The following is a 26,724-nucleotide window of genomic DNA, read 5'->3' as shown; positions in this document are numbered from 1 at the left end:
TGCGCCAAGAAGGAGGGGACGTGGATCAAAAAAAAGGCCACGGTATAGTTAGTGGAGGTTGAATCCTGGATACGGAGAGATGCCACTGTAACTTGGAGGTTTGTAAGGAAATGCACAGAGCACGGCGGAGTTTGGGACCCAATTGGGCGGGTACTCGGAGGCCTTCGGAGCGGCACTGGATATCAAAGTAGAGGTACGGCGTGCACGTTGCGGCTTACACAGGTAAGTCTACCCAAAATATGAGCAACGCTCGACTTCAGCTGGAATTTCTCTTGCCGAGATGTAAAAAGATGGGATTATCTGATAGGGGAGCAGCGCATAATGCGCCAATGTCTGTAGCACTCTTCTGCCTCAAATGCTAACAAATACCAAGACAGCAGCGCTGATAGCACGAACAGCTCATATAGCTGCCCTTTAGGCTCAAATACCAAGTAGTGCGTACCGGTACCTGCTAGCTCCACGTCACATGCGGCATCGCCACAACCACACATAAATCTGCAAAGACAAGGCAAAAATCCCATCTCGCAGCTTCATCATCACTGCCAGATATTCATTGACGCACAGCCGGACCAACAACATGAACCAGTGCCATTTCAACTTGTCGCACTTAGAAGCCACCCTTGCAGACTAGCGCTGGTGCCACGCCGGCGCCGTTCCTGGAATTGCACGTTGCCCACAGCAACCGGGCGGGCGCTGATTGGCCAGCGTTGTTTCGCAAACATCACCCAGGCAAAAATAATCTTTTGGCTCTAGTTAGCTCTCTCCGCTCTCTTCATCCTTGAACATGCACCCCTACGCAATAGAGCTTCCAGTTTCTTGATTGCTTTCCGTCCTCCGGAATGAGGAAGCGGCACACATAAAGTATTCTTAATCTAATTTGCAAACAGCCTACTGTGAATTGCTCACCGAATACCATTTTTTTTTCTATCCCCGCTTGACCGCCGGCACGCAGATACCGACCATGGCGACGGCTGCATCGCCGACCCCAATGGCCGCCGGCCCTGTCCGGAGGGTCTCGCAGCGACAACAGGCTCTACGCCAGCCTCCTCTACGATCAGCCATGACCAGGAGCGAGAGCCAGCAGGCCCAAGCGATGCAATCCCAAAGCAACGCCAACCAGTACAACGATGACAGCTCCGAGGATGAGATCCCGGTGCCTATGAAGCTGAGCGCCCTCACCAAAGCGCTTCTGAACGATGGCCGATCTGAGTCTGCCGCCCAGGCCATGGAGCGTCCACCTTCACCACCACGAACTCGAAGACGGACCAGCCAATTGGGGGCGTCAATATCATCCATGTCTGAGCGCGGAAGACACCGAGCCTCTATCGGCGGGCAAGCTCCCGAGGGCAAAACATCGAGGACCTCGAGTCCTGCCAGAGAACATGGCACAAGCCCCCCACAAAGGAAAAGAGTAGTAAGGCTCAGCAACACGCCGCAAACCCTGAGCCAGATCCAGCCTTCAAAACGACGCTCAAGCTCCTTCTCTCGATCAACACAGCGACACCAGCAGTCTAGTCGCCCAGCTAGTAGGGATAAGTCCGCCGATGAGAAGCCAGAGCCGCCAACAGACATCAACACACCTGCAAATGGGAACCGCGTCGTGAGAATCTCCACCAACTCTTCGGGCAGTCGTAGCAAGCCAGGCTCAGCCGGTGTATCATCGGGGCGATCATTTGATCGCTCTGCCGTCGATAGGTCTGCTATAGAGATGGATGAGTACGAGCACTACGAGATTCCCGAGACTGTCGCACGTAACACGGCGGCACCTGCAGCCTATGGTAGTGTCTCACGACATGCCTCAGCTAAAGGTCGGCTGGATGATAATGGCAACCCGCAGAGTTCGATGCGCATCAAGCGTGCCGGCAAGATCCCCGGGACGTTTCTGAGCGGCCCTGCACGACGTGGCAGGCGGCGGCAGAGTGAAGAGGATGCTGAAGGCGAAGGAGAAATGGATCAGTACAACCCTCACCAGGAGCAAGATCAAGACCAAGACCAACCGATGGAGGATGTACCAGAAGTTAATTACTATGCAGATGGTAATCGAGACTTCAACTCTGGAAGCCCTGTTAGTGCAAGTGCTTCAGCTAGAGCACTTCATAGAAGACACTACTCTAGCATGGAGTCCCGTCCCGGATCTGGGCGACCCTCGCCGCGTGGATTTGACCCTGAACCAGAGCCGCAGCGATATGCACCCCTAGAAAGAGAGAAGGAGGATGCAGAAGAGGAGGAAATACCTTACAGAAAATCGGTGCTCTATCATAATATACCCGCCAATATACCCTCGACAAGCGAAAAGGAAAATGACATCCGCTCCGCTTACAAGCGCCCGAAATCTTCCTTTGACGATCCGATGGACAAGGCCCCTGCGCGACCAATGAGCATTGATCCCGTCTTCGCCAGGCCGGCTTCACCAGAACGGAAACCACTGGCACCAGTCGCAAACAATACCCCCCAACGACCTGCTCCACCTCCACCTCCCAAGATGTCTGTTATGGAGGCGGCTACTTCAGCTACTGGCGCAGCAGCAACTTCAACTTCAACCAAACAGCGAAGGAACGTGCTAAGGGTAAATGGAAAAACTTACACGAGACTTGACTGCCTTGGCCGCGGCGGCAGCGCCAAGGTGTATCGTGTGACTGCAGAGAACGGACAAATGTTTGCTTTAAAGCGCGTGGCCTTGGAGAATGCCGATGAAATGACTATCAAGGGGTACAAGGGCGAAATTGATCTCCTCGGGAGGCTCGAGGGAGTAGATCGGGTTATTAACCTCTTCGCCTACGAGATGAACCTGGAGAAGCAAGTACTCAGCTTGGTGAGTAATTCCTTTCATTGCTTTATTATTATAACAAATGTGGATTTACTAACTCATTGGCAATCACGTAGGTCATGGAAATGGGAGAGCGAGACTTGAACGCTCTTTTGGCAAGTCGCCAGAACCCTGAAGCTTCCAGATTTGACCCTGTATTTGTGCGGTTCTACTGGAAAGAGATGCTGGAGTGCCTGCACGCTGTTCATCAATATGACATTGTTCACTCAGATCTAAAGCCCGCCAATTTCGTCCTTGTCAAGGGCAGACTCAAGCTTATCGATTTCGGCATCGCCAATGCCATTCAGACCGACGAGACAGTCAATGTCCATCGCGAAACTCAGATAGGCACCCCCAATTACATGTCTCCCGAGTCACTGCTAGACTCCAACAACCCGCGCGGAGGTCGCTTCCCTGGTCGCCCTAAGCTCATGAAGCTTGGCAAGCCCAGCGATGTGTGGTCTCTGGGCTGTATTCTCTACCAGATGGTCTATGGTTTACCACCTTTTGGCCATATTGCCAACCAGATGGCAAGATGTCAGGCCATCATTAATTGGGAACACCACATCGAGTTCCCCTCTCGTGGCATGGGCGGCGCTCCCGTCCCCCCTTCGCTTATTAGGACTCTGAAGCGTTGCCTCAACCGAGACCAGCATATGCGCCCGACATGCGAAGAACTGCTTCACGACACTGACCCATTCTTATATCCTGCCGAAGTTGGCGACAAGGCTCTTCCCATCGACGAAGAGCTGCTGGGAAGAATCATTCAGAGCGTTGTCACAAGATGCCGAGAACGCATGCCAACAGAGTCAGAAGGTGCAAGCGTCTGGCCACAAGCATACTGGAGCAGTCTAAGAAAAGCAGTGGGGAACAGGCCTCATTAATAGTAATAATTTGGATCAGAGCGCCAATGAAAAGGATACGAGCAGCTACGAACAAGAACATCAAAGTCTATGAACTTTTGGGACATTCTTAATTTGAGGAAACACTTATGACAAGGGAAGTAAAGGTGTTGGCCAAGTTCAAAAGGAACACATTTTTTTCTATTACGACGTTCACGATGGCATCACCAGCTTGGTGTTGAGGAGTTTTACATACATCTTTTTGCAACTCTTTTGTCTTTCTTTGGTGTACATACACGCTACTTTGAATTATAGCGGGCTTTTTTGTTATGAATTGGACGGGATTGGATGAGAGATAGGTCTGCTATTGGAGACGCTGCTTTGCGATATGGCGTAGAATTGAATGTCACATCTCATGACTGTTTTGGCTTTGTTTTTGGTACCTGATTCTTGATTGGTGTTGTGTTGTAATGTTTTGTTTCCTTCTCTCTTATCTTTGCGCCTTCTTGTTATTGTACAGCCAGCAATATCCATATATGCTGAACGCTAGATGATACACATTTGCCTTACAACGTCGTGACATCGTTTATCAAATTTTCCACATCATTTAATTTCTCCTTGCCATTTTTGCACCCAATTCGCATTATTCTCTTTTCCTCTCATGAGCTCTTCAGCAGCAATCATGATGAAGCCTCTTCAATCTCTTCCACATTCTTAATGTTCAGCTCTGAGATCCGCAGGATGGTATATCGATGTTTGCTCTTAGCCTGGCGCTTTCTCCTCTGCCTCCTCTTCGTCTTGACCTTGATTCGCAGCGGCTCAGACTCTGTACCCAAGACCGTAGCACGGCACTCAAACGCCCTCTCGTCGACGTGGGGTGCACCCTTCATGGTGTAATCTCTGCTGCCGATAACACTGGCGCGGTTCAAGCGCAGGACATCGCCGGGAACGACGCCAGGCATCTTGAACGGCAGGCGAATCTGATCGCCCTCTTGGACAAGGTAGGGGAAGCCATGGATATGGACAGTGATGTAGTGGCCTGGCTGAGCGGCGAGGAGGGGCAGAAGAGTCTTGACAGAGTCGTCAATTGGCTTGGGAGGCTCGGCGGGGTGGCTCTTCTTGAAGGCCAAGGGGCGGACTTGGTCTTCGGTAGGATTCGGTGCATTGTTGACGTGCGGCTGCGCAACGGGCTCGACGATTGGCGCAGTGGTGTTGAAGCTTCGAGGCAGCATGTGACGGATTGGCTGTGCGAATAGAGGGGCGAGACGAGAGCTCGGGGCCCTAAGCTCCAGCACGGAGCGAAGGAGTGCTCTGCTCATTATTATTTTTGCTTTGAGCAACCGGTTGAAAGACTCTGTCTTTTTTTTATCGGGCCCTCTGCAGCTTTTACGGCCTTTCCCCGGTCTGGTGTTTTCAATCGCACGATTGGATATGAAGCTTTGCGCTTTGCGACTTTCTGCGGCCGGCCCGGATTAGTGTGGCGCCGGGGGCCGATGAAATCTTGGCGCCAACATTTTTTTTCTTCTTGAGTGCTAGGAATTTTGCACCGTACCTGGCTCTTAGTCTCCACTACTGCATAGAAGCAAAGTCCAGGACAAGGACAAACAACACCGCCAACATGGTATGTTTTAGAGCTGAAGAATATTATGAAATGGCAATCGAAATGGCAATTCTAACTCCCTGCAGCCTCAGAACGAGTATATGGAGAGATGGCGCAAGCTGCACGGCCGCCGTCTCGACCACGAAGAGCGAACCCGAAAGCGCATCGCCCGTGAAGGCCACAAGGCCTCGCAAGACGCCCAGAACCTGCGCGGTCTGAAAGCCAAGCTGTACCAGAAGAAGCGCCACAATGAGAAGATCCAGATGAAGAAGGCCATCAAGGCCCACGAGGAGCGCAACGTCAAGACCGCGGACGAGAAGGAGCCTACGCAGCCCCTGCCCTCGTACCTGCTCGACCGATCGAACCCGTCCACGGCAAAGGCCCTCAGCAGCGCCATCAAGAACAAGCGTGCGGAGAAGGCTGCCAAGTTTAGCGTGCCGCTGCCTAAGGTGCGAGGTATCAGCGAGGAGGAGATGTTCAAGGTTGTCAAGACGGGCAAGAAGACACACAAGAGGGCGTGGAAGCGTGTCATTACGAAGCCTACCTTTGTTGGACCCGATTTCACCAGACGAAACCCCAAGTACGAGCGCTTCATTCGCCCTATGGGTCTGCGTTACAAGAAGGCCAATGTTACACACCCTGAGCTGGGAGTTACTGTGCAGCTGCCTATTATCAGTGTTAAGAAGAACCCGCAGAACCCGCTGTACACCCAGCTGGGCGTTTTGACCAAGGGTACCATTCTCGAAGTCAATGTTAGCGAGTTGGGTCTGGTTACTGCCGGAGGAAAGGTTGTCTGGGGCCGATACGCTCAGGTGACGAACAACCCCGAGAACGAGGGATGCATCAACAGTGTGCTGCTGGTCTAAGTTACTGGGAGTGAGTGGTGGTTTCAGTTATTGTTTGTTGAGAGCCACGGCTGTCAAAAGGTGCATGTATTGGCGTTTTGGGCGTTGGGTACTACCTTGGGAGGTACGGGTGAAGACATATAAAAGAAGCAAAGGCTAGATGAGATCTGTTAGGGAGATGTAAGACTTCCGAGGATATCCGGGTCCTCGTCGATGCTCAAAGAAATCAAGGTCTATGAATAATACAAGAAAGAAGTTTGTCAATCTGGCACTGCAATATCCCTATCTTGAATGTGTTTCGAAGCATAAAGTAATGTCAACAACGCATTTGAGCTATGTACAGTGTAACAACAGGCATGCCCATGTATTCAAGTCTGTCTAATACTGTATCTCCTATATCTACTACAATACTTGGTGTCTAATCATGGTACCTTATGCTATGAAGCCTATCAAATGTCAAACTCGGCAGTTATCAAAATCTGCTAGCTCTATCAGTCCCTCTATCAGCGTCTCTATCAACGCCTCCATCGCAATTTTTTTTTTTTTTTTTAGCACCATCAGCCACCGACTCCAGGCTAGCAAAACTCGGTCGTCCAAAAGTGGATAGCGGGGACCCTGCCAAAGGCGGTGACAAGGATAATTTAATTTTCTGCCCAACCAAGCCTGCCTTTCCCGTCTGCGTTTTGCCGCCGCAACGATTCAAGTCCTTTCCAGCCGCAGGCCAAAAAGCATAAACCAGAACAAAGAAAAAAGGCGTCTTTGTCTTTTCTTTTTTCTTCCCATTGCAAAACGAACTTTTCTCTGCATTCTGTTTGTGCCGCCTCGGAAAGGATCACCAACAAGCCTCTCTTTTCTGTTCAATAGACGAGCCTTCGTTTCTTTTACTCTTTCATTTCCCCTCCATTTCTAATTCCAAAATGTCTGGCGATAAAATGGAAGTTGAGCTCGCTGAGCAGAAGCTCAAGACTATGGAGCACAGCGAGCAGCACTACTTCAAGAGGTACGTTATCTTCTTCTTCTCAATCGGTTGGTAGTGGCTTTATGCAAAAGAAAAGCCTTGCGTGGAGACTTTGAAGGCAACTATTACAGCTTTGAAGACGGCGACGCTGACTTATGCTTGCGTCCAGTTACGATCATCATGGTACGAATACACGAGAGAAGAAAAAATGAACCCTCATGGAAGAATCTATTATCTAACTTTGACTGTTATTTGCAATGTGCAGGCATCCACGAGGAAATGCTGGTGAGCACATCCCCCCTCTTATTTCATGCAGCTGCTGCCCCTCCTTCAGCCTCGCGCCGCGAAAGCTGATGCGACAGCGCTACTGCTGGCTGCATTTAGCTGCGCAGGCCGCCAGCGCGAAACAAGAAAAGCAAAAGAAGACAAAGAGTACATAAACTGACAATTAGTGACAATACAGAAAGATGAGGTGCGCACGAGGTCGTACATGAACGCCATTGTCCAGAACAAGCACATTTTCAAGGACAAGGTTGTTCTTGATGTTGGATGTGGTACCGCCATCCTTTCCATGTATGTGCTTCCGCATTTTCTCCTTTAGCGATTCTGCTCCGTCGAAATCTTTCTTTGCGACATGTTGTCGAAACAAATAGAACAGACTGGGGGAAAAACAATGGGGGAAAAACATGGTATTCACATGGTTTCTTTCTAGGTTTGCCGCCAAGGCCGGCGCCAAGCATGTCATCGGTGTGGACATGTCCACCATCATCTTCAAGGCCCGAGAGATCGTCAAGACCAACGGCCTGTCAGACAAGATCACCCTGATCCAGGGCAAGATGGAGGAGATCGAGCTCCCCTTCCCCCAGGTCGACATCATCATCTCCGAGTGGATGGGCTACTTCCTCCTCTACGAAAGCATGCTGGACACCGTCCTGTACGCCCGTGACAAGTACCTGGTCAAGGACGGTCTCATCTTCCCCGACAAGGCCACCATCTTCTTCGCTGGTATTGAGGATGGCGACTACAAGGAGGAGAAGATTGGATGTAAGTTGCTCCTTATTCTATGGCCATATTTCACTAGTCTGACAGCTATATAAGTCTGGGATAACGTGTACGGCTTTGACTACACTCCCCTGAAGGACACCGCTCTCTCAGAACCCTTGGTCGATACTGTCGATCTCAAGGCTGTCGTTACCGACCCCGTCCCCGTTCTAACCCTCGATCTCTACACCTGCACCACCGCCGACCTCGCCTTCAACACAAGCTTCACCCTGACCGCCAAGCGAGACGACTTCGTCCACGCTCTCGTTTCTTGGTTCGACATCGACTTCACCGCCTGCCACAAGCCCATCCGCTTCTCTACCGGCCCTCACACCAAGTACACTCACTGGAAACAGACCGTTTTCTACATCAAGGATGTCCTGACCACACAAGACGGAGAGGAGATCCACTGCAAACTTGACGTCAAGCCCAACAACAAGAACCGCCGTGACTTGGACATTGAGATTGATTACAACTTCCAGACTACCGATGCAAACAGAGTTGCTTCCGGCCGCAGCGAGTACAAGATGTGCTAAATATATGTTATTCTGTTTTTGATCGGAGTATTTTGGAGGATTAAAAATCAAGACCTGTGTGAGGGGTTAATCAGAGGTCTAGGGAGACGACAGCGGACAACGGAGTATGGAAGAATGAGGAGACAAGGCTATTCTAGTGGCGTACATATGTGATAATTTTTTATGTGTGCAGATGGGTTTAGAAGTAGGTAGATGGACCAACGCAGCGAGTGCTAAGACTCGAAAAGCAAGAAACATTAAACAATCATTATGTTGCGGAGTGTAGCATGTGGTGTGTTTGAGTCTACATCTCTCTTCATGCAACTGAACACGCCAATGTGGTCAAACATGCAGAAGCTAGTCGAAATGCTGCGCAAAAAATCACTGCTCACGGTAATGCGAATCGGCCTACCTTACGTAGGCGATCATGTAACTACTCCACGGCTTTGTTCAATAGAAGAACGTTTTCTGTTCAACGCATATGACAGCACCAGTACAGCTAACTTCGTGCTACCTCAAATCTATCTCCTTTTCGGCACAGGCCTATCTACAGGACTGCACTCTCTGTTCAAACCCGTGTACTGGTGGCCAGACTGTGGCTGTGAATCGAACAAGATATTGTTTGGTTGGGAAGTTATGTGTGAGAGCTTTGCGGGCGGTCTTTGCGCAGGAAAGAAGAGTTTATAAACCTATTTAAAATGACTTAGTAGCCACAAATCGCAAAAGGCTTTGAGAAAAAAAGCCAACAAGATGATTCTTTGAAGATTTCATTCATGAAGAATACGTATACGAGCCTCACAAGTTTACAAACATCCCCGAAGAAGTCGCAGCAGATGATTTAGCTCAAGAGTTACCAGAACAAATCGCGATATTCCTTTATAATCAAACTGTCCAGCACAATATAGGGGGTGTGGTCATATTAATCTTCTGCAGAGCAGACGGATCCAGCTTTGGGAATTCGATATGCCATCCCAATATCTTAGACACGATTTGAAAGGGATTCCGAGCCCCATCAAAGAGAATTTGGAGGCCTGCAAAAGAGGCATGTACGAAGATCCGTGCGACTTGGAAGAAGCTTTGTCCAAAGCCAATGAGGCCAAGTTGCTTGCAATTTTATTCAAAAGGAAGGATATCGAACGCAGAATCAGATTCTACAGGGCCGAATGCTACAGTAAAATGGGGGACTGGGAGGAGGCTTATAGGCTGTACAAAAAATGCATTGTTGTCACAGAGGAGGACGAGAGGTGGCTTCGGAAGATGCAATCAGTGTGCAGAGTTGAGATCTCGAAGCTACACAGAGATAATGACAAGTGGCCATGCAGAGATGTTATTAAGAGGCTGCGCAAAGATATTAGCGAGAGGCTACGCAGAGATATTATCGAGAGGCCACGCAGAGATATTATCGAGAGGCCACGCAGAGACATTATCGAGAGGCCACGCAGAGACATTATCGAGAGGCCATGCAGAGATGATATGCGAATGCGGCGCAGAGATAACATTGAGAGGCCGCACAGAGATAACATCAAGAGGCCGCACAGAGATGATATGGAGAGGTCACGCAGAGGTAATATTGCGAGGCCAAGCAGAGGTGATATTGAGAGGCCGCACAGGAATATCGTCGAGACCTCTAGGCGACACAGAGGTAATGCTGAGACCTTCAAGCCACGCAAGAGTTCGCGGCCCAGCCATCAAGAAGGTCGTGGATATGTGAAGGAGCATAGGGGGAAAAGACGGAGATAGCATCATGTTGCGCTGATGTAACTTGTGGTATTTCTGAGTTTATATCTTTCTACCAATACAATGCAAGTGTTTAGGAGTTGATTGAACCATGGAGTCTATTTTTATCGATACACCTAATCACAGTGGAAGCTCTTAACACGCAACTCGCTCAGAAATGCAGAGATCAGTCACGCCCAGAAACTGTGCCCGAATAAATGTCGAAATATCACGCAGAACATAATGCTCACGGTAAATGCGATACAGCTATGTAGACAATGATGGACGTTTTCCATAGGATGTCATGCGGAACAAGGTTGACCGGTCAAAGGAAATGGCAGCTCCCGTGCTGCTATTTTCGTACCATCTTTTCTTTATTGCTTTGTACTGTGTTACACGAATCATCCGTGGTTGTCTGCTGCTGGCGATGCTGTGGCTATAAATTGAATAAGACATTTCTTTGAGACATAATTCCCTTGAGAGCTTTGCGAACGGTCTTTGTGCAGCGAAGTTCGTAAATCCATCATTCAAAGGTTTTAGAAGTTGCCATAAAAGAAGAACTATTCAAACAAATTGCGGAAAAGGTGATACTTCAAAGACAGCATTCTTTATGTAGGAATACATATACGAGTTCTTATAAGCTTACAAATATACCTACCAAACAGCGGCGATTTTTCTCTTCTCGGCGAATTGGCCCAATCAAATACAGAAGGCGCATCAGACCAACCGATGAATCCATCTCCGGAGATTTTTGATAGGCTATTCAAGCCTGGTGAGGACGACATCGAATGGATTCGTGCTCGCATCGAAAAGCACTTGGAGGCCTGCAAAAGATACTTGAATATGCACCCGTCCAAGGTAGAAAAAGCTTTGGACGAAGCTAACGACGCCAGTTCGCTTGCAGTGGCAGAAGGCATGGTGAAAATCGACCGCAAGATCAAATTCTACCGAGCCGAATGCCATAAGAGACTGGAAGAGTGGAGAGAAGCCAGCAAATTATACGAAGAATGTGTTGTTGATGCACGGGATCAGAGGTATCTTGAAGGGATGCGAAGCTTGTGTAGGGATAAGTTGCCGAGGTCGCGCAATGATAAGATTGAGCTTCCAGGGCCACGCAAAGATTCACGGCTTAGGCACAAAGAAGGCTGTGGAAACTTGAGACAGATGTCGAGGTCACACAATGATAAGGCTGAGGTCTAGGGGCCACACACAGAGTCGCGGCTTAGACATAAAGAAGGCTGTGGGAATTTGAGAGAGTACTATAGGAAACAGAAGTGATGGACGAGAAGGTTCTGTTTAGGCTTGACTGGTCAAGGTTAGACACTATAGGACGTCCGTTGAATAAAGCTGAGACATTCCCTGACACTACTCTCGCTACGTTGAGTGAGATTTGATCCTGTGCAGTCTTGAGGAGAGTTCAACAAGCGGTGCAACAAAGATATCTTCTTCATCGGTGCAATTGTGCTTTGAAGAAATATTTCTTTCAGCTCAGTGTGAGATAGTATTCGTTTTCGGTAGGTGCAAAAGGAGGCTGAATAGGGTCAAAAATAGATTCGGAGTTGCCCGTTCGCCAGCCTAGTAAGCGATTACATATGTGTCTACGAATTGGGGGATTATGTTCGAAGAGTGGATATATACAAGCACATGGACAAATTGGCATCTACAATGGAAAATACAATCCTCCGTGTGATTATATAAACACTTCGGGAATCATCATGTGCTGCACAAATGGCATCAGAGGATTAGCACGTATTCATAGGGTAGCTGAATAATACCTTTAAGCTTTTAAAGACATGTGCATATGCGAGCGGCTGCACTCCACCGGGCGGAAGAAATAACACCTTCCACATGCAAACAAGGGAAAAATATAAATAAATTGATGCTAATCGAACACGTTTATCTCTCGCGACCTGATGCCCACTCGCCTTGCATTCTGCGTGGTTACACACAATGTATGCAGCAAGAGAGAGGGGATGGATCCTTGCACATTGAACCATCAGTTCGGAGCACATATTGCAGGGTGAAGAGATCTTACTTGTACAGCTGCGCGTCTTTATCTTGTCTACACTACGTAGCATCGAAGCATACCAACCTTGGGAGGTGCCTACCTACCTTAGGTAAGAGAGAGCAATTGTTCGATTGCAGAATGGAATGATCCGACGGAAAATTAACCTCTTCCTTACAAGAAAGGAGCCATAGAATTGGGTAACGAATAGTAAGTTGGCCCAGCTTAACAAGACCATCGCATTTTCACATAGAAGGGCAGCTGAACACTTGCCGAAACAACAAAGCGAGGGAAATCAAGACACCATTTCCTATATAAGGCAGTAGGATCAACAAGCGCCCGTTGTAGTATAAGTAAGAACAACGGGCCAAAATGAAAAGCCTCCTGCCGAACTCGAGCTCGCAATCTCAGGATTAGACGTCCTGCGCCTTAATAGGATAAGAATTGCAAAAATTAAAATACAACCCCCGGCGGGACTCGAACCCGCAATCTCAAGATTAGAAGTCTTGCGCCTTAGCCATTAGGCCACGAGGGCGAGTGATGATAATTGTTGACATTTAGAGCTCCGAACAATCGCACCATGAAACTAGCCGATTAGAATCAAGACGATTTGTAGTGAGGCAACTTGGCGTCGATCGCCAAAGAGAGCAAATAGTCATGTCTGAAATATTTTAGATAGGTATGTACCAGGTATGCTGGAACAACAGAGACTACCACTTGCCTAGGACTGAGTACTACTAGTAAATGTTCCAGGCCTGTGAGCAGGTAGGTACCTCGGCAGTACCGCTATTTCGTGGAAATGTAACCCTCTTTGCCTCTATGCATTGCCCAGATGCAGTAAGCGTGATTGATAAGGCGCAGGTAGCTGGCCGGTACTGCGCGAGTTCTGGCAGGGGCACTGCGAGAATGGTTCGTGATTGGTAGAACTGGCGACAAGAGTGGGAGGTAAGAAGAATAACCCTGCACCTGCAATTCTGATTCTAGCGGGACTACGCTGTAGTAATACAAGTCAATACTATTTCGCCATGGATGGAGCAGCATGTGGGATATTGCTGCGTTTAGCAGTATCGACTGACTGCTATAAGCCCAGTCAGCACCTACCTACCTACAGTATTAGGCATCTCCATGTACTCAGCACTCACTTGCTTCGTGCACGAGACATGGATACCAGTTTCGAGGTAATTCTCCGTGTATACGTGTATTCGGCCGTACTCGCATTCTTCTCTCGCTGTAAAACACCTGCACTTATGCAGCGCCGCCCACCCATTTGCTCGACAGGGCCGAATCCAATGCAACCCACGGCGGTGGACGAGGCCTTGATTGGCGAGCCGCTCCGCCTGTCAAACGCTCGTGAGTCTTGGCTCGGGCATTCACTTTTACCCGCTGCGCCCAGAGGGTGGCCGACGACATCATTGAGCAGCAAGTCTGGGGAAGAATACGCGGGGAGAAGAGAGAGAAGAGCCGATGCCCCGAGACAGTACAAGTCCAAACGCTGCTGGCTTTCGCGGCATGTCGCTCAGTCAAGAAGCTTTCGTATCGCTGCTGGCCTGAGTGCTGTACATAGTAGGTGCTATCGGGGCGTGTCGCCAGTCACGGAATATTCTGCTGCGCTTACGACTTCGACTATCCAGGGATGCTCGCACGTGTTGATGGGCCAGGCAGAGATCGCGTGCTAGGACCAAAACTGCTACGAGATACGATGCGATACTACGCCAACGCCACTTCCCAACTGCCAGCATCTGCGGAGCACGGCGCAAGTATGTCGCCTAAGCTGCGTCAACGCCGTGTCATGAGCGTCTCGGTAGGGCTGCGGCACAGTTGCCCCGACCATCACAGGCCGTGCCGGTGAGACACAACGTCCAATCTAGATTCGCAGCTCCTGGGCGCTCTCGTCGCTGCCGAACAGCCTATATTTGGCTACAACGCCTGGGGACTAGCCCTGTTCCTGTCAGATCTGCATCTACTGCCGACGGGCCTCTTACTCAGTTGGGTTGCTGCAGTGCCGTTGATTCTACCGGGATGCCCACGCAGTCAGCGCCAAGTGGTCGCATGGGCCGGCGACTGCGCGTTTCAGTTCATCCGACGAATGGCAGGCCGTCCTCTGTGGCCTATCGTGGCAGTGGTGGTATTTGAAATCTTCATCCCATCGCTGGGTGCCGGTACGTACATCCCTTGCCCGTATCATGTATGCCGAGGATACACTACTGAGATGCTTATCTGATTCATGAGCTAACCAGTAGAACTACGGACCAGCTAGGTACACACAGTTCCAAGAAGAGACGCAAGGTCGGGTCCCCCGGTCAAGAGGGCGTTTTGTATAAGTCATCGGCACGATAGTTTCAGCCGACGCCGCACACACGGTAAAAGCCGATGTGGGATGCCAGCGACTCTGAGAGGGTGATGCTAGTATTATACTGTACCTCCAGGCGGGCGTCACATACGCAATATTAGCCAGTGCCAGCTTTGCTCGGCAGATTCGACCAGGCAGCTCGCCAAGCTTTCCCGTCAAAATAGGTGCCGGCCCGAGGCTAAATTCGAATCATGACGCCTCGCGGGAGCTTGTTCTCGGGTACACGGATGGCTTTGGACCAATGAGACTCGGACCATCACCAAAGTCAAATTTACGACAATTTTACAACTGACAAAATCAGGGACAATACACTCTTCTGATGTTTTGGAAACTTGACATTTTGTGGCAGCGTCCTGTTTCCTTAATTTTGCAGGCTAGCAAGATGGGGCTTCTGGCCTGCCTCTTTAGGCATAAGAGATGAGCAAGTTAATGCGGCGTCTAAATTTTTTCTTTCTTTTATTCTTTCTCTTCACGTTGGGGCAAACCTTGTCACAATCTTTGCGATAGGCACAGCCAGCTAATCACGGCTCTTGACCAAAAGGTGGGGGGTGAGGATTGTCGTGCAGCGTCTCGACCTTCTTCCCAACCCTGCCCACTTTGCCATCTTGCCTGGATGAACTGATTCGTGCACGCATTACATAAAAACCCTCCGAACGGCCTTATTCTGGTCGATTTGTATTAGTCGGCCCGTTCCCCAGGTCATCAATAGACGACTCAACGATTCATCGCAATAAAAAACGATTGAGTCAACATTTCCCCCGCATTGCTCTTCTTCGACATCCAGTTCTGTGGCTGTGGAGTACTCTTGATGGAGGCTGGTGTCCATGGAACAGAAATAGAGAAATTCCATGGAAGGTGGAAGTAAGCAGGGAATGTTACACGTAGTATACCAAGTTTCAGTCGTCTTACTAATAGACGGGTACTGTGGGATATGGTCTATTCTTGTATAAGCTCTTGCCTCTTTCTTACAAGAGATGACATTACAATGAACCAAAAGCCACAGAAAGCTTGTGATTATCAGTAAGTGGCATTGGAAGTGGCTTCGCTGGGCCTTGATACTAGTAAGGGCAGAGGAGATTAAACTTAACTGGGAGGGTTGTTGGAGCGTTTGTCGTGGATGCCTGACGACAAGAGTGGAAGAGTGGAGGGATTTTCGATGTCGACATCCTCCATGGTATCATTTTATCCAAGAAAGCGGAGGGAGGCCACCCGTTTGTAGTAGTAGTGGCATCAAACTTGGTTGGATCTACCGGGGCTCTGGACCCAAAGTCTCGATGCATTCGAACCAAAGGATCTTCGGATGGCCGTCCCTGTTTGGGTCGTCTTCACACGCGACTTGCATGGATATGTCCCCGAGGTCTCCCAACCTGTTGTCGAAGAAGAAGGTGGGTGTATGAGAAAGGCTAAAACTAAAACACAGGGGGGAAGACGAGGAGAAGTATGGTAGCTCGACGAAGGGGAAACATAAAGGCAGAATACGCCCTCATGTCCCTATGCCTTCTCCTGATTCCCCCTGATCAAAAGTTTTATGAATTCTCAGTTCTGCGTTGAAAAAAGTATAAATTATACTAGTCTCCCAGAAAAAGGAATCAGTAGGTAATCAGCTTATTTGCCCGCGCCGTCGGGGCCGGGGTAACACATGTCTGACAGGCATTATCAAAGCAGGAACCACCAGGGCATTGCAAGTCGTCGAATGAAAACAATCACGACGTCGACGGCGGACGAGTGACAAATTACCTTCCCGTTTGAAACGGCTGATATTACCATCCAAAGTCGCAATCTCTATCCCCAAGATTTTGCCTCAGCCTTGGAACGTGCTTCTGTCTTGTTGCATGGGTGGGCGATCTTTCGATATCTTTGCAAGGCACAGAACAAGAACAAGCCGCATGGTCTGATTTGCAATCCACACCTCGGAGGGTAAAAATAGAAAATCTAGAATCTCCGGAAAATCTTTATTTTCTGGCCTGCTTGGTGTAGATAAGACGGTTGTACGGTAAGCGGGCTGATGTTTATGCTGTCGGGGTTGCTTGTTGCTGATAAGACTTTCTTGTTTTTGTCAGAAAGGACATATAGAAGACGTCCCCTGGACTGCTCCATCGAATCTCTTTTGCAATCTGCACTCACCCACTTATTCACAACAAGATTCCATCTTTGCTTGCCTCATCACTAATCATCTTTTCATCTTCATCTCTCGTCTTCTTCTTTCTCCATCTCATCACATCCTTGCCGTTAATCTCTACCGGCTCCAAGGACTTTAAAGACGCTGTCTTATATCTTTCGACAATAGCCCAACTATCTTTCGACTCTATCCTTTAGCCGAATCGATTTGCTTCACATCAAAAAAATTGTCGCAAAGATGACCAGCCACGCCGCAGCTCTCATGCGGAGCGAAGATATCAACCACGAGCGGATGTACACGTTCGTCGGTGCTGTAGGAGGCCTCGCCTTGATACCCATCGTCTTTCATCTTGGACGACGACTTGCCCAGAAGACCAATGCTGGGAAGAAGGGAGTATCGGCACTTGCTGTCCTGTCTCGGTAAGAGAAACTCATCATCACGACTTGGTGATATCAACTCACTTCGTAGTAAAAAGAGGCTAAGACAAAGAGATAGGAAACCGCGAAAGGTTCTTCTTCACACAGCACCCGGCTTGCCTTCTCGGGGACATGCCATCCTAGTTTCGCTCTATGTTGCCATCAACCTCGCCCTCGCCTTTACAAACATCAACAATCCCGTTATTGGGCTCACCGGTACCTTGGGTGGACGAGCCGCATGGTAAGAAACGCCCATCGAAGCCCTTGAAAAGACTTGCCGTCTTGTATTCTTCGTTCAACAAGCTGATAATGTATATCAACATGAATAGGATGGCCCTTGCGAATTTAACCGTCCTCATCTTTCTCGCCTTGAAAAATACCCCCCTGGCATTCCTCACAGCCTGGTCGTACGAACGTCTCAACATCTTGCATCAAATCGCCGGCTACATGTGCATCAGCTTTGTCATCATCCACGCCTCTTGCTACACCAAATACTTCACGGCCATGGGAAGAACCTCCATCCTTCGGGAAGAGAGTGTGATTTACGGCGAGATTGCCGGCTTGTCCTTTGTCATTGTTGGATTCGCAGGAGCCGTTATTCGTCGATGGTGGTACGAACTCTTCTACTATGTCCACATGAGCTGCTGGATCATCGCCATCGTCATGATAGGCCTTCACCAGCCAATGTTCGCCAAGAGGATCGTCTTTGTTGTCATTGCTGTCGCTAGTGTCTGGGTGCTTGACCGACTTGTGCGCGTAACTCGCCTGTTGATTTACAGCGTCAACAACACTGCTACCCTTACGCCTCTGCCAAACGGCGCCACTCGAGTCACCCTCAAGAAGGCTCCACTGGGTGCCGTTTCTGGACAGCACTGCTTCCTTTGGATCCCGTCCGTCCGATTCAGCGAGACGCATCCCTTTACGATTGCAAATATGGAGCCCATGGAGTTTGTTGTAAACTCCCATGATGGTTTCACCCAGGATCTGCACCGATACGCAGTCAAGAACCCTGGTGTGACCGTAAAGGCCTCGGTCGAAGGAGCTTATGGTACCCTGCCTGATGCCACCGAGTACGAGAGAGTTGTCTTGGTTGCAGGTGGAAGCGGTTCGACCTTTACATTCGGAATGGCGCTCAACATGCTCAAGAACATGTCTCCTGAGCAGCAAGACAAGAAGATTACCTTTATCTTGATGGTCAAATATAGGAGTGAGTGAACATTTCTAGCCCTAAAAGATGATCAACAATAAACTAACAAAGGCATGAACAGGCCACCTTACTTGGTTTGCGTCTCACCTCGAAACTCTTGCAAAGGACCCCCGTGTGCAGCTCGAAATCTACGTCACCCGATCGTCGGAAGAAAAGACGGACGCCGAGATACGCATAGGATCAGTACCCACCACAGCATCCTCCGAAACCGACGCCGAGAAAGCGATCCCTGCCGTGACGGCCCAGCCCATGACATCTGCCGGTTCATCATCCTCAGGAGAGTCGACTTCAGAAGAAGCAGAAGTAGAATCAGTACCGTCAAACGCTTATGAGAACTCCATCAAGAGTGGCAAGCCAGATGTCGCTGCTTTGATTCAAGCCGAGATCGAGCAGACTCCGGTAGAGCAGCGCGTTCTAGTCTTGGGATGCGGACCTGAGGGCCTCATGACACAAGTCCGTAACACCACTGCGGCGTGCATACGAGCTGATGGTCCTGGAGTAGAGCTCCACTGTGAACAATTTGGTTGGTAAACGTTTTGATGTAAAGCACTGTGTTCTTTTTCTTGCATTATTCCCTTGTTATGGTTTTTATGGGTTTCAGATATCTCGATATTGATCTGAGTTGTTAAAAAGTGCATTTTTGGTTTCGACATGTCTGCAAGCATTTGTCTTATTATAAACACGGGTTTCGAAACTGGCTTGTTTTCCCGTTTTTCTTTTTTTGTGTGTTGGAAGGCGAGTTGCATTTTCTCACTCACCTTTTTCTCTTGTCCAAAGACATATATTGTACCCCAATCCTATGTCCACCTGTATATAATTTCTTCTTTTTTTCTTGATGAACGAGCAAGGCCTGTATGTACCACGATAAATATTAGCATCTTCTAACATTTTTTGCTGTTCGTCGGGTGATGGTGTAGATGGTACAAGAGTAGTCTTTTTTCTGTGCTTCCCAGATTCGCTTCTTGAGACTCAAGGATCGGGGGTAATAGTTGAACCGAGTCTGTTGAAGTCACTGACTTTGTTGAAATCAAAACATAATCTGGACTTTGTGTAGCTAATACTGCCAAATGTGTAAAGTAAAACTCATGAGTTAAAAAAGTAAGACAACAGTGTCATAGAAACGCAGTGAAAACTCATAAAAAGGCGAACCATCTAACGAGACCAAAAACAAGTGAGGGGAACAAAGGCCATTCATATGCAAGAAAACATTCCCCAAGCCGAGGGAAGAAGACTAGGGGGGAAAAGTATCCTTCAATATCCGTTCCTTCCACCCGTCGTCTCGCCATTATGTAAAAACTGGGGAATATAAATTTGTCTCGCTCGCTTAAAAACAAAGCATACTAATTATTAGTAGATAAATGAAAGATTATAAATGCTTTACTTACACTCACGCATCACAACTGCCCACTACGGGGGGGAGTACGACCTGCATCAAAGAACCTGCCCCTCTTGGAAACCGGTTCCGACTGCGGGGGGAGGGGAAACAACCTCACGCGCTTTTTGGCTTCTAACTCTTATAATGTGGGTAAACAAGATTGTGAGAAGCCGTTTTAATGCCCCCATGTCTTGAGTCACAATATTGCTTTCGCAAGAGTGGTACGTGACACAAAGTACAGGTTACACATGTACATTACGCGGATGCTTTCCTATTTTTGAACAAACTCATCGGTTCGCTTACGCGGGACGGACCGTTTTATTAATGTGGGGCGTATCTTCTCGGGAAGTTTTCCCATCCCCACGTTTTTGTTTCTTTTTTTGTCTCATCATATCGCATCGCATCGCACAGGAATCCTTCGAGTGAACTTCAGCACTTGCCGAAAACAGAAGTATAGGAGCCACACCCCGCAAACAAAAGACAAGATATTTCAATACATACAATTCGCCTACAACTTGGATAATCAAGTTACAAAAAAAAATGCCTCCAAAACTCTCCTTCCGCCCGCCCCTCCTCAACACCGCCTCCCCCTGGGCAACCACCGAGTCCCACCTCCGCGACCTCCTCCTCTGCCCCTCCACCGGCGCCGTCACTACCCGGACGAGCCTTATCAACGGGTTCCCGCATTCCGCCGAACATCACCGCTACGCCTTCTTCGACCCGGCAACAGGAAAGTCTACTCCGGGGACCTTTTCCGGACCGCCAGAGGACTCTGAATCCAATGTCAAGGCCGACGCAGCAGCAGCCGTAGATGCGCCGCTTGCTACTCTCAACACACTCGGCTATAGCCCTCTACCCCTATCCCAATACCTCTCCATCATATCCTCCCTGTCATCTACCATAACCCCCTCTTCTCCCCCCAAAACAATCATCATCAGCGTCACCGGCTCCCCCGCCGAAATATCAAGCTGCCACAACCTCATCCAGACATTCTCCACCTCCCCATCCTGCCCCTTCCCCCTAGCCATGGAAATCAACCTCTCCTGTCCAAACATCCCGAACCTCCCCCCACCAGCATACTCTCCTACCTCACTGGCCTCCTACTTCGATGCCCTTCCTTCCAATACATCCATACCCATCGGTATAAAAATCCCGCCTTACACTCACGCCGGCCAATTCGACTCCCTCATTTCCTCTCTTCTTAGTACTACCTCTGCCTCCACCATCCCAGCCTCCAAACTTAGCTTCCTCACCGCGACAAACACTCTCGGATCGTGCATTCTGCTCGATTTCCTCGAGACCTCTGGTGATTATCAAGAGACTCTTCCGGGAGAAGGCATTGGTGGTATGGCTGGGCCTCCTCTTCATCCTCTTGCTCTGGGTAATGTGGCAACCCTTCGACGCAGATTCGATCAAGATCCTCGGCTGGCTCACTTGGAAATCATTGGGGTTGGCGGGGTATACAATGGCCAAGGCTATAAGAGAATGCGACATGTAGGGGCTCGGGCCGTAGGGATCGCCACGGCGCTGGGAAGGCGAGGAGTCGAAGTTTTTACATCAATCGAGGACGAAATTAAATCAGTCTGGTGATTATATATGATGCCACGCTCATATAATTCAATTTGCATTGGAAGGAGATGCAAAATTATCACGCTTTCCTCATGAGTAGTTTCAATATCAAATGGATGAATATATGTGCAAAAAATACTATCTACACTGTTCTCATCTATATGTACGCCAAGCTGGAGAATAAAACCGGGCCTTTTTTTTTTTTCAATGCTCCTAGTCTGTATTCCCACAGACAATGTCCAGAACCAGCCTCCGTTTGAAATGGGTATAATGTAAAACCAAAGCCAGCCATCGCCAAACGCCAGACAAAACCAACTAGTACAAAAACCTTTGAGACCTCAGCGAACGTATTCGCGAGATATGTATCCCAAGAATCATATCCAAAAAGACAAGAAAAGGAAAAAGGGGAGACCGAGAACGTTATTTCTAGTCATCCAAACTGCCCTCACTATGCTCTACTTCGAGAGTTGGTGAAGATTTGCGCCGAGAGCCATGCAACTTTGCGCCCAGGCCTTTAGATACCATACCAATGAATCCGCGCTGGGACTTTTCTACCTTTTCCACAGCTCCAGGTTCCCTGTAAAAATCGGTTGTAATAGTAACAGAGTCTGTGCCGCGAGGTTCTGCGTTCACGTCGGCAAGCACTTCATCTGTAGGACGCTCGCCTCTGTTCATCAGTGCACGGCGGGCTGGACGTGGATCGACCATCAGTCGGGCATCCTTTACAAATGTAAGGAAAACTGGCAGGGCCATCATGACCACTTGCATCGCCACGATGAGTATAAATGCCTGCTGCACCGAACCACCGCGTAGGATGATACCATACATGATGAAGGGGAAAAACAGAGGACCAGATCCTCCCATCGTGATGAAAGCGGCCGCTCGTTTCGTTCGTCTTCCCTGACCACGCATGCCGATGGCAAAGATAAGGGGCCATATTGGACCCTCAGCAAAGAAAAATAGGCACGCAGGGATAAACAATAAATTGGTATTAGAAGGTCGTAAGACAACACAAAGGAGAGCGGATATGAAGCAAATGATGATGCTGAAGCTGAGAATAGTTCGTGGCTGAGGAAGCCGAGGATTCTTGACAGATAGGTAAATGAGATACGTGGTGGCAAATCGTGAAATGGCAAAAACAGTGTGCCCAACCGTCAAATAGTCAGAAAGAGAGAGATCGAGCCCGGGAGGTTGGTCTGGATCAGCAGCATTGATTCCAATAGCCTTGCCGCCGGCGGCAATCATGCCGGACCTGGGTTGACCGGGCAAGATGGAGATGACGAGACTGTTGAAGAAAGTGCTGTTGCTCTCTTGGGCCCCCACGTATAAGTATTGGGCTAGAACGGCCAAGATGAGACTGACAGTTCGCAGCTGCAGGCCACCGATACTCTTCTTACACGGGTCCACAGGCAGCAGCTTGACTGACTCTTCAAGTTCACTGTCACTGACCTCAGGTAGCGGCATGTAATAGAAAAACAGCCCGAGCACAACGCAAAGAAGGGTAATGCCAAGGTACGTCCACTGCACATTAAGGAGCGTAGTACTGTTGCTCTGGCTGCTCGATTGAACGCCGTTGAGAGAAGTGAAGAAGACCTTTTGGGCCAGGAGGCCACTGAGCACGCTGCCCACGGCTTGTACCGCTTGTGCCAACATTAGGCGAGCTTCCCCATACTGCGGGGGCCCGCAGAGCACCATGAAGGAATTGGCGGCAACTTCGAGGACTGAAAGCCCAAAACCAACGACAAAGCTACTGATCATGAACCCGCCAAAGGAGTTGGTTACAGCTGACGGCCAAAAGATGATAGTGCCCGTACCGTAGATGCACAAGCCGGTAATGAACGTCGCTTTGTAACCTCCAATGCTTTCGTCGTTGCTTTCTCGATGACGCTTGAATCGACTATGTTCGTCTCGCCGCAGAATCCATTCGCCAACAAGAAGAGGACCAAAGAAATAGCCTCCGCCAAAATACGCGCTCGTTAGGCCAATCGTCTGAGCTGTACTCATATCGTTTACTGTGGCAATTGCATTATTAAGCGTATTAAGCAAGCCATACGAAATCCCCCACAAAAAGAAGAGTATAGCCACTATTGTGCAGTATTTCCATGATTCTTTCTTATTAGCTCGGAGCATGCTCTTAGGTTTGGTCATGTTGACGAAGCCAAAATAGATGCCGTTTTCATAAGAATGGTCTGTCGAGACCGTGTTGGTATTAGTAGTGCGGGAACGGTTAGCAGAAGCATTGGCCGGTCCTCCAAGGGAGGCCATATCGGGAGTGGTCAAGAATTCCATGGCACTTATGGGTGCATCCGGACCAGGACAATCGTAGTATCGACCTCCAAGGGCGCCCCTAGCAACCGGCTCTGGCTTGGCCACTCCTAGTGAGGTATTATTGTTGTTATTGTTGTCGTTGCTGTTGTTACTGCCTGGCGTCGGGTTTTCAGAGGCCTGTCGGCTCTTTTCGCTGCTTGTATGGGGGTTATTATGCCTGGTCCCGTGGCCGCTAGGTTTGTAAAGCATGGAAGGCAGAAGCCGAAGGACAAGGGGCTTCAGAGTCGGGATGCAAGCGCAGGTAGTGCCGACATTGACCTCGACAGCACTCCACATCAGCGCCAGCGAGGCGTTGTAGGCAAAATCGGCTTGGCCGCCAAATCTCGAGCTGGGATCGGTGATGGATCCGGTAGGAGTTTCGGCAATGGCCTGCTGAAGGTAGTAGATTCGAACGACATCCACGACAGCAACGAAGATACCAAGAGTAAAAGTAATGACAAGAATGGTCTTTTGCCGCGAGGGTAGCCGCATGCCGGTGAGGACAGGAATAGGAAGTGCGAGAATAGCGAGATCCGTAACGATGTTGACGGGAGAGGAGCAGATGAATTCGGTAAGCAGAGGTATACACTTTGTTGGACCATTGTAGTTTGCGTTCCAAGCAGCCTGTACCGGTGTACACTGAAAGATGTTCATAAATGTAAGGATAACCCCAGCAATATTTACAATGGCGAGAATGAGCCAGGAGGCAAATCGGAGAACCATTTGGGTGTTCTGAGTCAGGCGCAGGTAAAAGATGAGAATACTCGTTTTCGTAGCCATCAACGCCGGATTCTGTATAATCAGCAAGCCCATTCTCTCAAACGAATGATACGAAGCACACGACAAAGAGGGGGATGGGTACATACATAAAGAATAGAGAAGATATATTCACAGCGACGGAGTGTAGGGATCTGCTCTGGAGGGATATCGATGTCGTGTTTGCCGAGTCCTTTGGAAACGCCAAAGCAGATGGTAAAAGACAGAAAAAAGGAAATGAGCCACGACAAGAGAATGATTCTGTCATCCCAGGTAAATCGTTTGACAATAAAGTACCGAGACACCATGCGGGCGAAGACGAAGATCGAGGCAAGGACCAGTGTAGCTGCTGTGACGGCCAAGACGGCAGGTCCACGATTCGCCATTGAACCACCAGGTTCTGAGTCTGAATCCGGGTCCATGGCGACAATGTCGAGGGCATTGGGTAGTAGTTGGATGGGTGAGATGAAGCCGAAAGCCCAGATCACAGTTCGAGTCAGGCCAAGCAAAGAGAAAGATGGTAGAGGAGGAGCCCTCTTGGATGTAGCCAAAGGCTAATGATAGTCAAACATCCGACAAAGCCAAGAAAGGAGAGGAAATCGCAAGAAGCTAGCTATCCGGCTCTGATGCGGAGTTTGCCATTGCCTTGTGCCGCCGGGGGGCCTGAATCTAGATCTCGGGTGTCGTCTGGCTTGGAGATGCTGCAGGACGGCCGCAAGAAGAGCAGCTTATGGAGCAGCAGCGGCGCAAGATGAGGGATCTTGCAAGGCCAAGAGTCTCCAAGCCTGCGCGGTGCCGCGGCAGCAAGCCGGGAGTTGCACGAGGATATACGCGAGGCCAGTCGGCAAGGGCCGTGCTCGTGGTGTCCGACCAGGCCAGTCCGAGGTGGCGGCTGACTCCCTGGCCCAGTAGAAAGGAGACTGTGATTATACCGGGTGGTGAGACTGGGTCTTTTTGGGGAGGAGGGCACCCTGGAGTGTTGCTGCTGCTGATGCAGGCACTATTGGCAGAAACGTTGCTTCTGCAGCCTCAGGGCATCGCCGTCAACAGTCCACCGCCCAGTCTGCGCTGTTTTACAGATGAAGATGCGAGGAGGAGAGGCTTGTGTGTCGAAGCAGAAGAGAGTTTTAGAAGTAGAAATCGAGGGCAAGGCTAAGCTTCAATGGCTCCTGCAACTTGAGTCGTGCTTTGCACATCTGATTCGCAGTTGCAGTCAAAAGCACCAAAAAAAAAAATTGCTCCAGATGCGGTCGACGATTCCCCAGCTCTGAAGGTGGCGGGCTTGCGCTTGCCCTCGAACCTGCGCCTGCGACCTGCCGAGAGCTACCTGCGCTACCTGCAGGGTACTTGGGGTCCAGGGCTTGTACAGTACATGGGCCGGCTAGCGGCTGGCCAGTACACGACCAGCACCGCAGATGCGCCCGCGCCGGGCGGCGTTTAGAGGTATATGGAAGTACTGCATCCCAGCCCTTTTGGCGAGGGGTGGATGGTCCATTTTGGAGCATGTATCGGGAACATGTACTCCAGCAGCATCATCACTCTAGCGGCGCGGGTTCCGGTAAGCAATTGACATGACGATTTGGATTTATTGTGGTCTTGCTTAGAATTGTCTATTTCGGGCTATGTGTGCTGATATGGTCTTGGTCAAGCAACATGTATTGTGATTCACTTTAATTTTGTTCTTAAAGAGACACAAAAATGTGCGAGGGCTTCCCCAATTGGCACATCCACATCCAGTTTGGACACCGAGCTGATGACGCTACAAGTACGCACACCTGCCGTTACTGCCACAACCGTTACGCTTCCCTGCAGGGTCTAATAGAGAAGCAAAGAGAAGAGATTTCAACAGTGCAGAGCCGTATTAGTGGACTCCATCACCTATGCAATTCCTCACAGCTGCTCCGCCAGTTCAACCACATCTGTCACCTAATCCTGCATCGATATATGGTGAAAGAGCGGCGGCAGCAAAGAGGGGTCCTGGTGGCGGTATGCGAGATGCCCCTGCGAGGCGCATCCAGACGCCGGCCTTCATTTCCAGCTGCATCCGGGCCTTTCTGAGGCCATCGCAGCTTGGCGAGCATCGTCGTCTCTCTCGTCTCTCGTGTACCTACTCTACAGGGAGCAAGTGGATCAGTGGCGGGCAATTGGACAAGCCAGCAAGGAGATTAAGCAGCACTACTGTGTCTTGTGCGAGTATAAGCCCATCAGCGCGCATACGGCCTGGAGGCACATGACGATGATAAAACGGTGGGCGTACAAGCAGATTGTGTCGACGGGGGTTCATGGCGAGCAGCCGC

General features: G+C 49.6%; 8 protein-coding genes across 8 annotated transcripts; 6 read left to right on the top strand and 2 right to left on the bottom strand.

The window, feature by feature from the left end:
* Positions 1-961: 961 nt before the first annotated feature.
* Positions 962-3,690, top strand: TGAM01_v205063 (TTK protein kinase; the record flags this gene model as incomplete). Its single annotated transcript, XM_018803483.1, has 2 exons — positions 962-2,812; positions 2,884-3,690. The coding sequence occupies 2 exons, from the start codon at positions 962-964 to the stop codon at positions 3,688-3,690; spliced, it is 2,658 nt and encodes an 885-aa protein (XP_018663180.1).
* Positions 3,691-4,328: 638 nt separating this feature from the next.
* On the bottom strand, positions 4,329-4,967 carry TGAM01_v205064 (hypothetical protein; the record flags this gene model as incomplete). Its single annotated transcript, XM_018803484.2, has 1 exon — positions 4,329-4,967. The coding sequence occupies one exon, from the start codon at positions 4,965-4,967 to the stop codon at positions 4,329-4,331; it is 639 nt and encodes a 212-aa protein (XP_018663181.2).
* A 299-nt stretch (positions 4,968-5,266) lies between these two features.
* Positions 5,267-6,114, top strand: TGAM01_v205062 (ribosome biogenesis protein n; the record flags this gene model as incomplete). Its single annotated transcript, XM_018803485.1, has 2 exons — positions 5,267-5,269; positions 5,335-6,114. The coding sequence occupies 2 exons, from the start codon at positions 5,267-5,269 to the stop codon at positions 6,112-6,114; spliced, it is 783 nt and encodes a 260-aa protein (XP_018663182.1).
* Positions 6,115-7,010: 896 nt separating this feature from the next.
* TGAM01_v205061 (protein arginine N-methyltransferase 1) lies at positions 7,011-8,628 on the top strand (the record flags this gene model as incomplete). The annotated part of the gene is made up of 5 exons (XM_024549570.1): positions 7,011-7,093; positions 7,144-7,336; positions 7,515-7,624; positions 7,764-8,095; positions 8,150-8,628. 5 exons carry the CDS (start codon positions 7,011-7,013, stop codon positions 8,626-8,628), a joined length of 1,197 nt encoding a protein of 398 aa, XP_024405702.1.
* A 4,989-nt stretch (positions 8,629-13,617) lies between these two features.
* Positions 13,618-14,665, top strand: TGAM01_v205060 (hypothetical protein; the record flags this gene model as incomplete). The annotated part of the gene is made up of 4 exons (XM_018803487.1): positions 13,618-13,891; positions 13,960-14,085; positions 14,197-14,487; positions 14,586-14,665. The coding sequence occupies 4 exons, from the start codon at positions 13,618-13,620 to the stop codon at positions 14,663-14,665; spliced, it is 771 nt and encodes a 256-aa protein (XP_018663184.1).
* Positions 14,666-17,034: 2,369 nt separating this feature from the next.
* On the top strand, positions 17,035-18,951 carry TGAM01_v205059 (ferric reductase like transmembrane component; the record flags this gene model as incomplete). Its single annotated transcript, XM_018803488.1, has 4 exons — positions 17,035-17,216; positions 17,293-17,454; positions 17,543-18,420; positions 18,482-18,951. 4 exons carry the CDS (start codon positions 17,035-17,037, stop codon positions 18,949-18,951), a joined length of 1,692 nt encoding a protein of 563 aa, XP_018663185.1.
* Positions 18,952-20,335: 1,384 nt separating this feature from the next.
* TGAM01_v205058 (dihydroorotate dehydrogenase (fumarate)) lies at positions 20,336-21,385 on the top strand (the record flags this gene model as incomplete). The annotated part of the gene is made up of 1 exon (XM_018803489.2): positions 20,336-21,385. The coding sequence occupies one exon, from the start codon at positions 20,336-20,338 to the stop codon at positions 21,383-21,385; it is 1,050 nt and encodes a 349-aa protein (XP_018663186.1).
* A 405-nt stretch (positions 21,386-21,790) lies between these two features.
* Positions 21,791-24,849, bottom strand: TGAM01_v205057 (hypothetical protein; the record flags this gene model as incomplete). Its single annotated transcript, XM_024549569.1, has 2 exons — positions 21,791-24,463; positions 24,538-24,849. 2 exons carry the CDS (start codon positions 24,847-24,849, stop codon positions 21,791-21,793), a joined length of 2,985 nt encoding a protein of 994 aa, XP_024405701.1.
* Between the last annotated feature and the right edge of the window lie 1,875 nt (positions 24,850-26,724).

Source organism: Trichoderma gamsii (assembly GCF_001481775.2).
Source record: "Trichoderma gamsii strain T6085 chromosome Unknown Scaffold_15.2, whole genome shotgun sequence".
Classification (NCBI taxonomy): Eukaryota; Fungi; Ascomycota; class Sordariomycetes; order Hypocreales; family Hypocreaceae; genus Trichoderma; species Trichoderma gamsii.
This window is presented reverse-complemented; position numbering and strand designations above follow the sequence as displayed.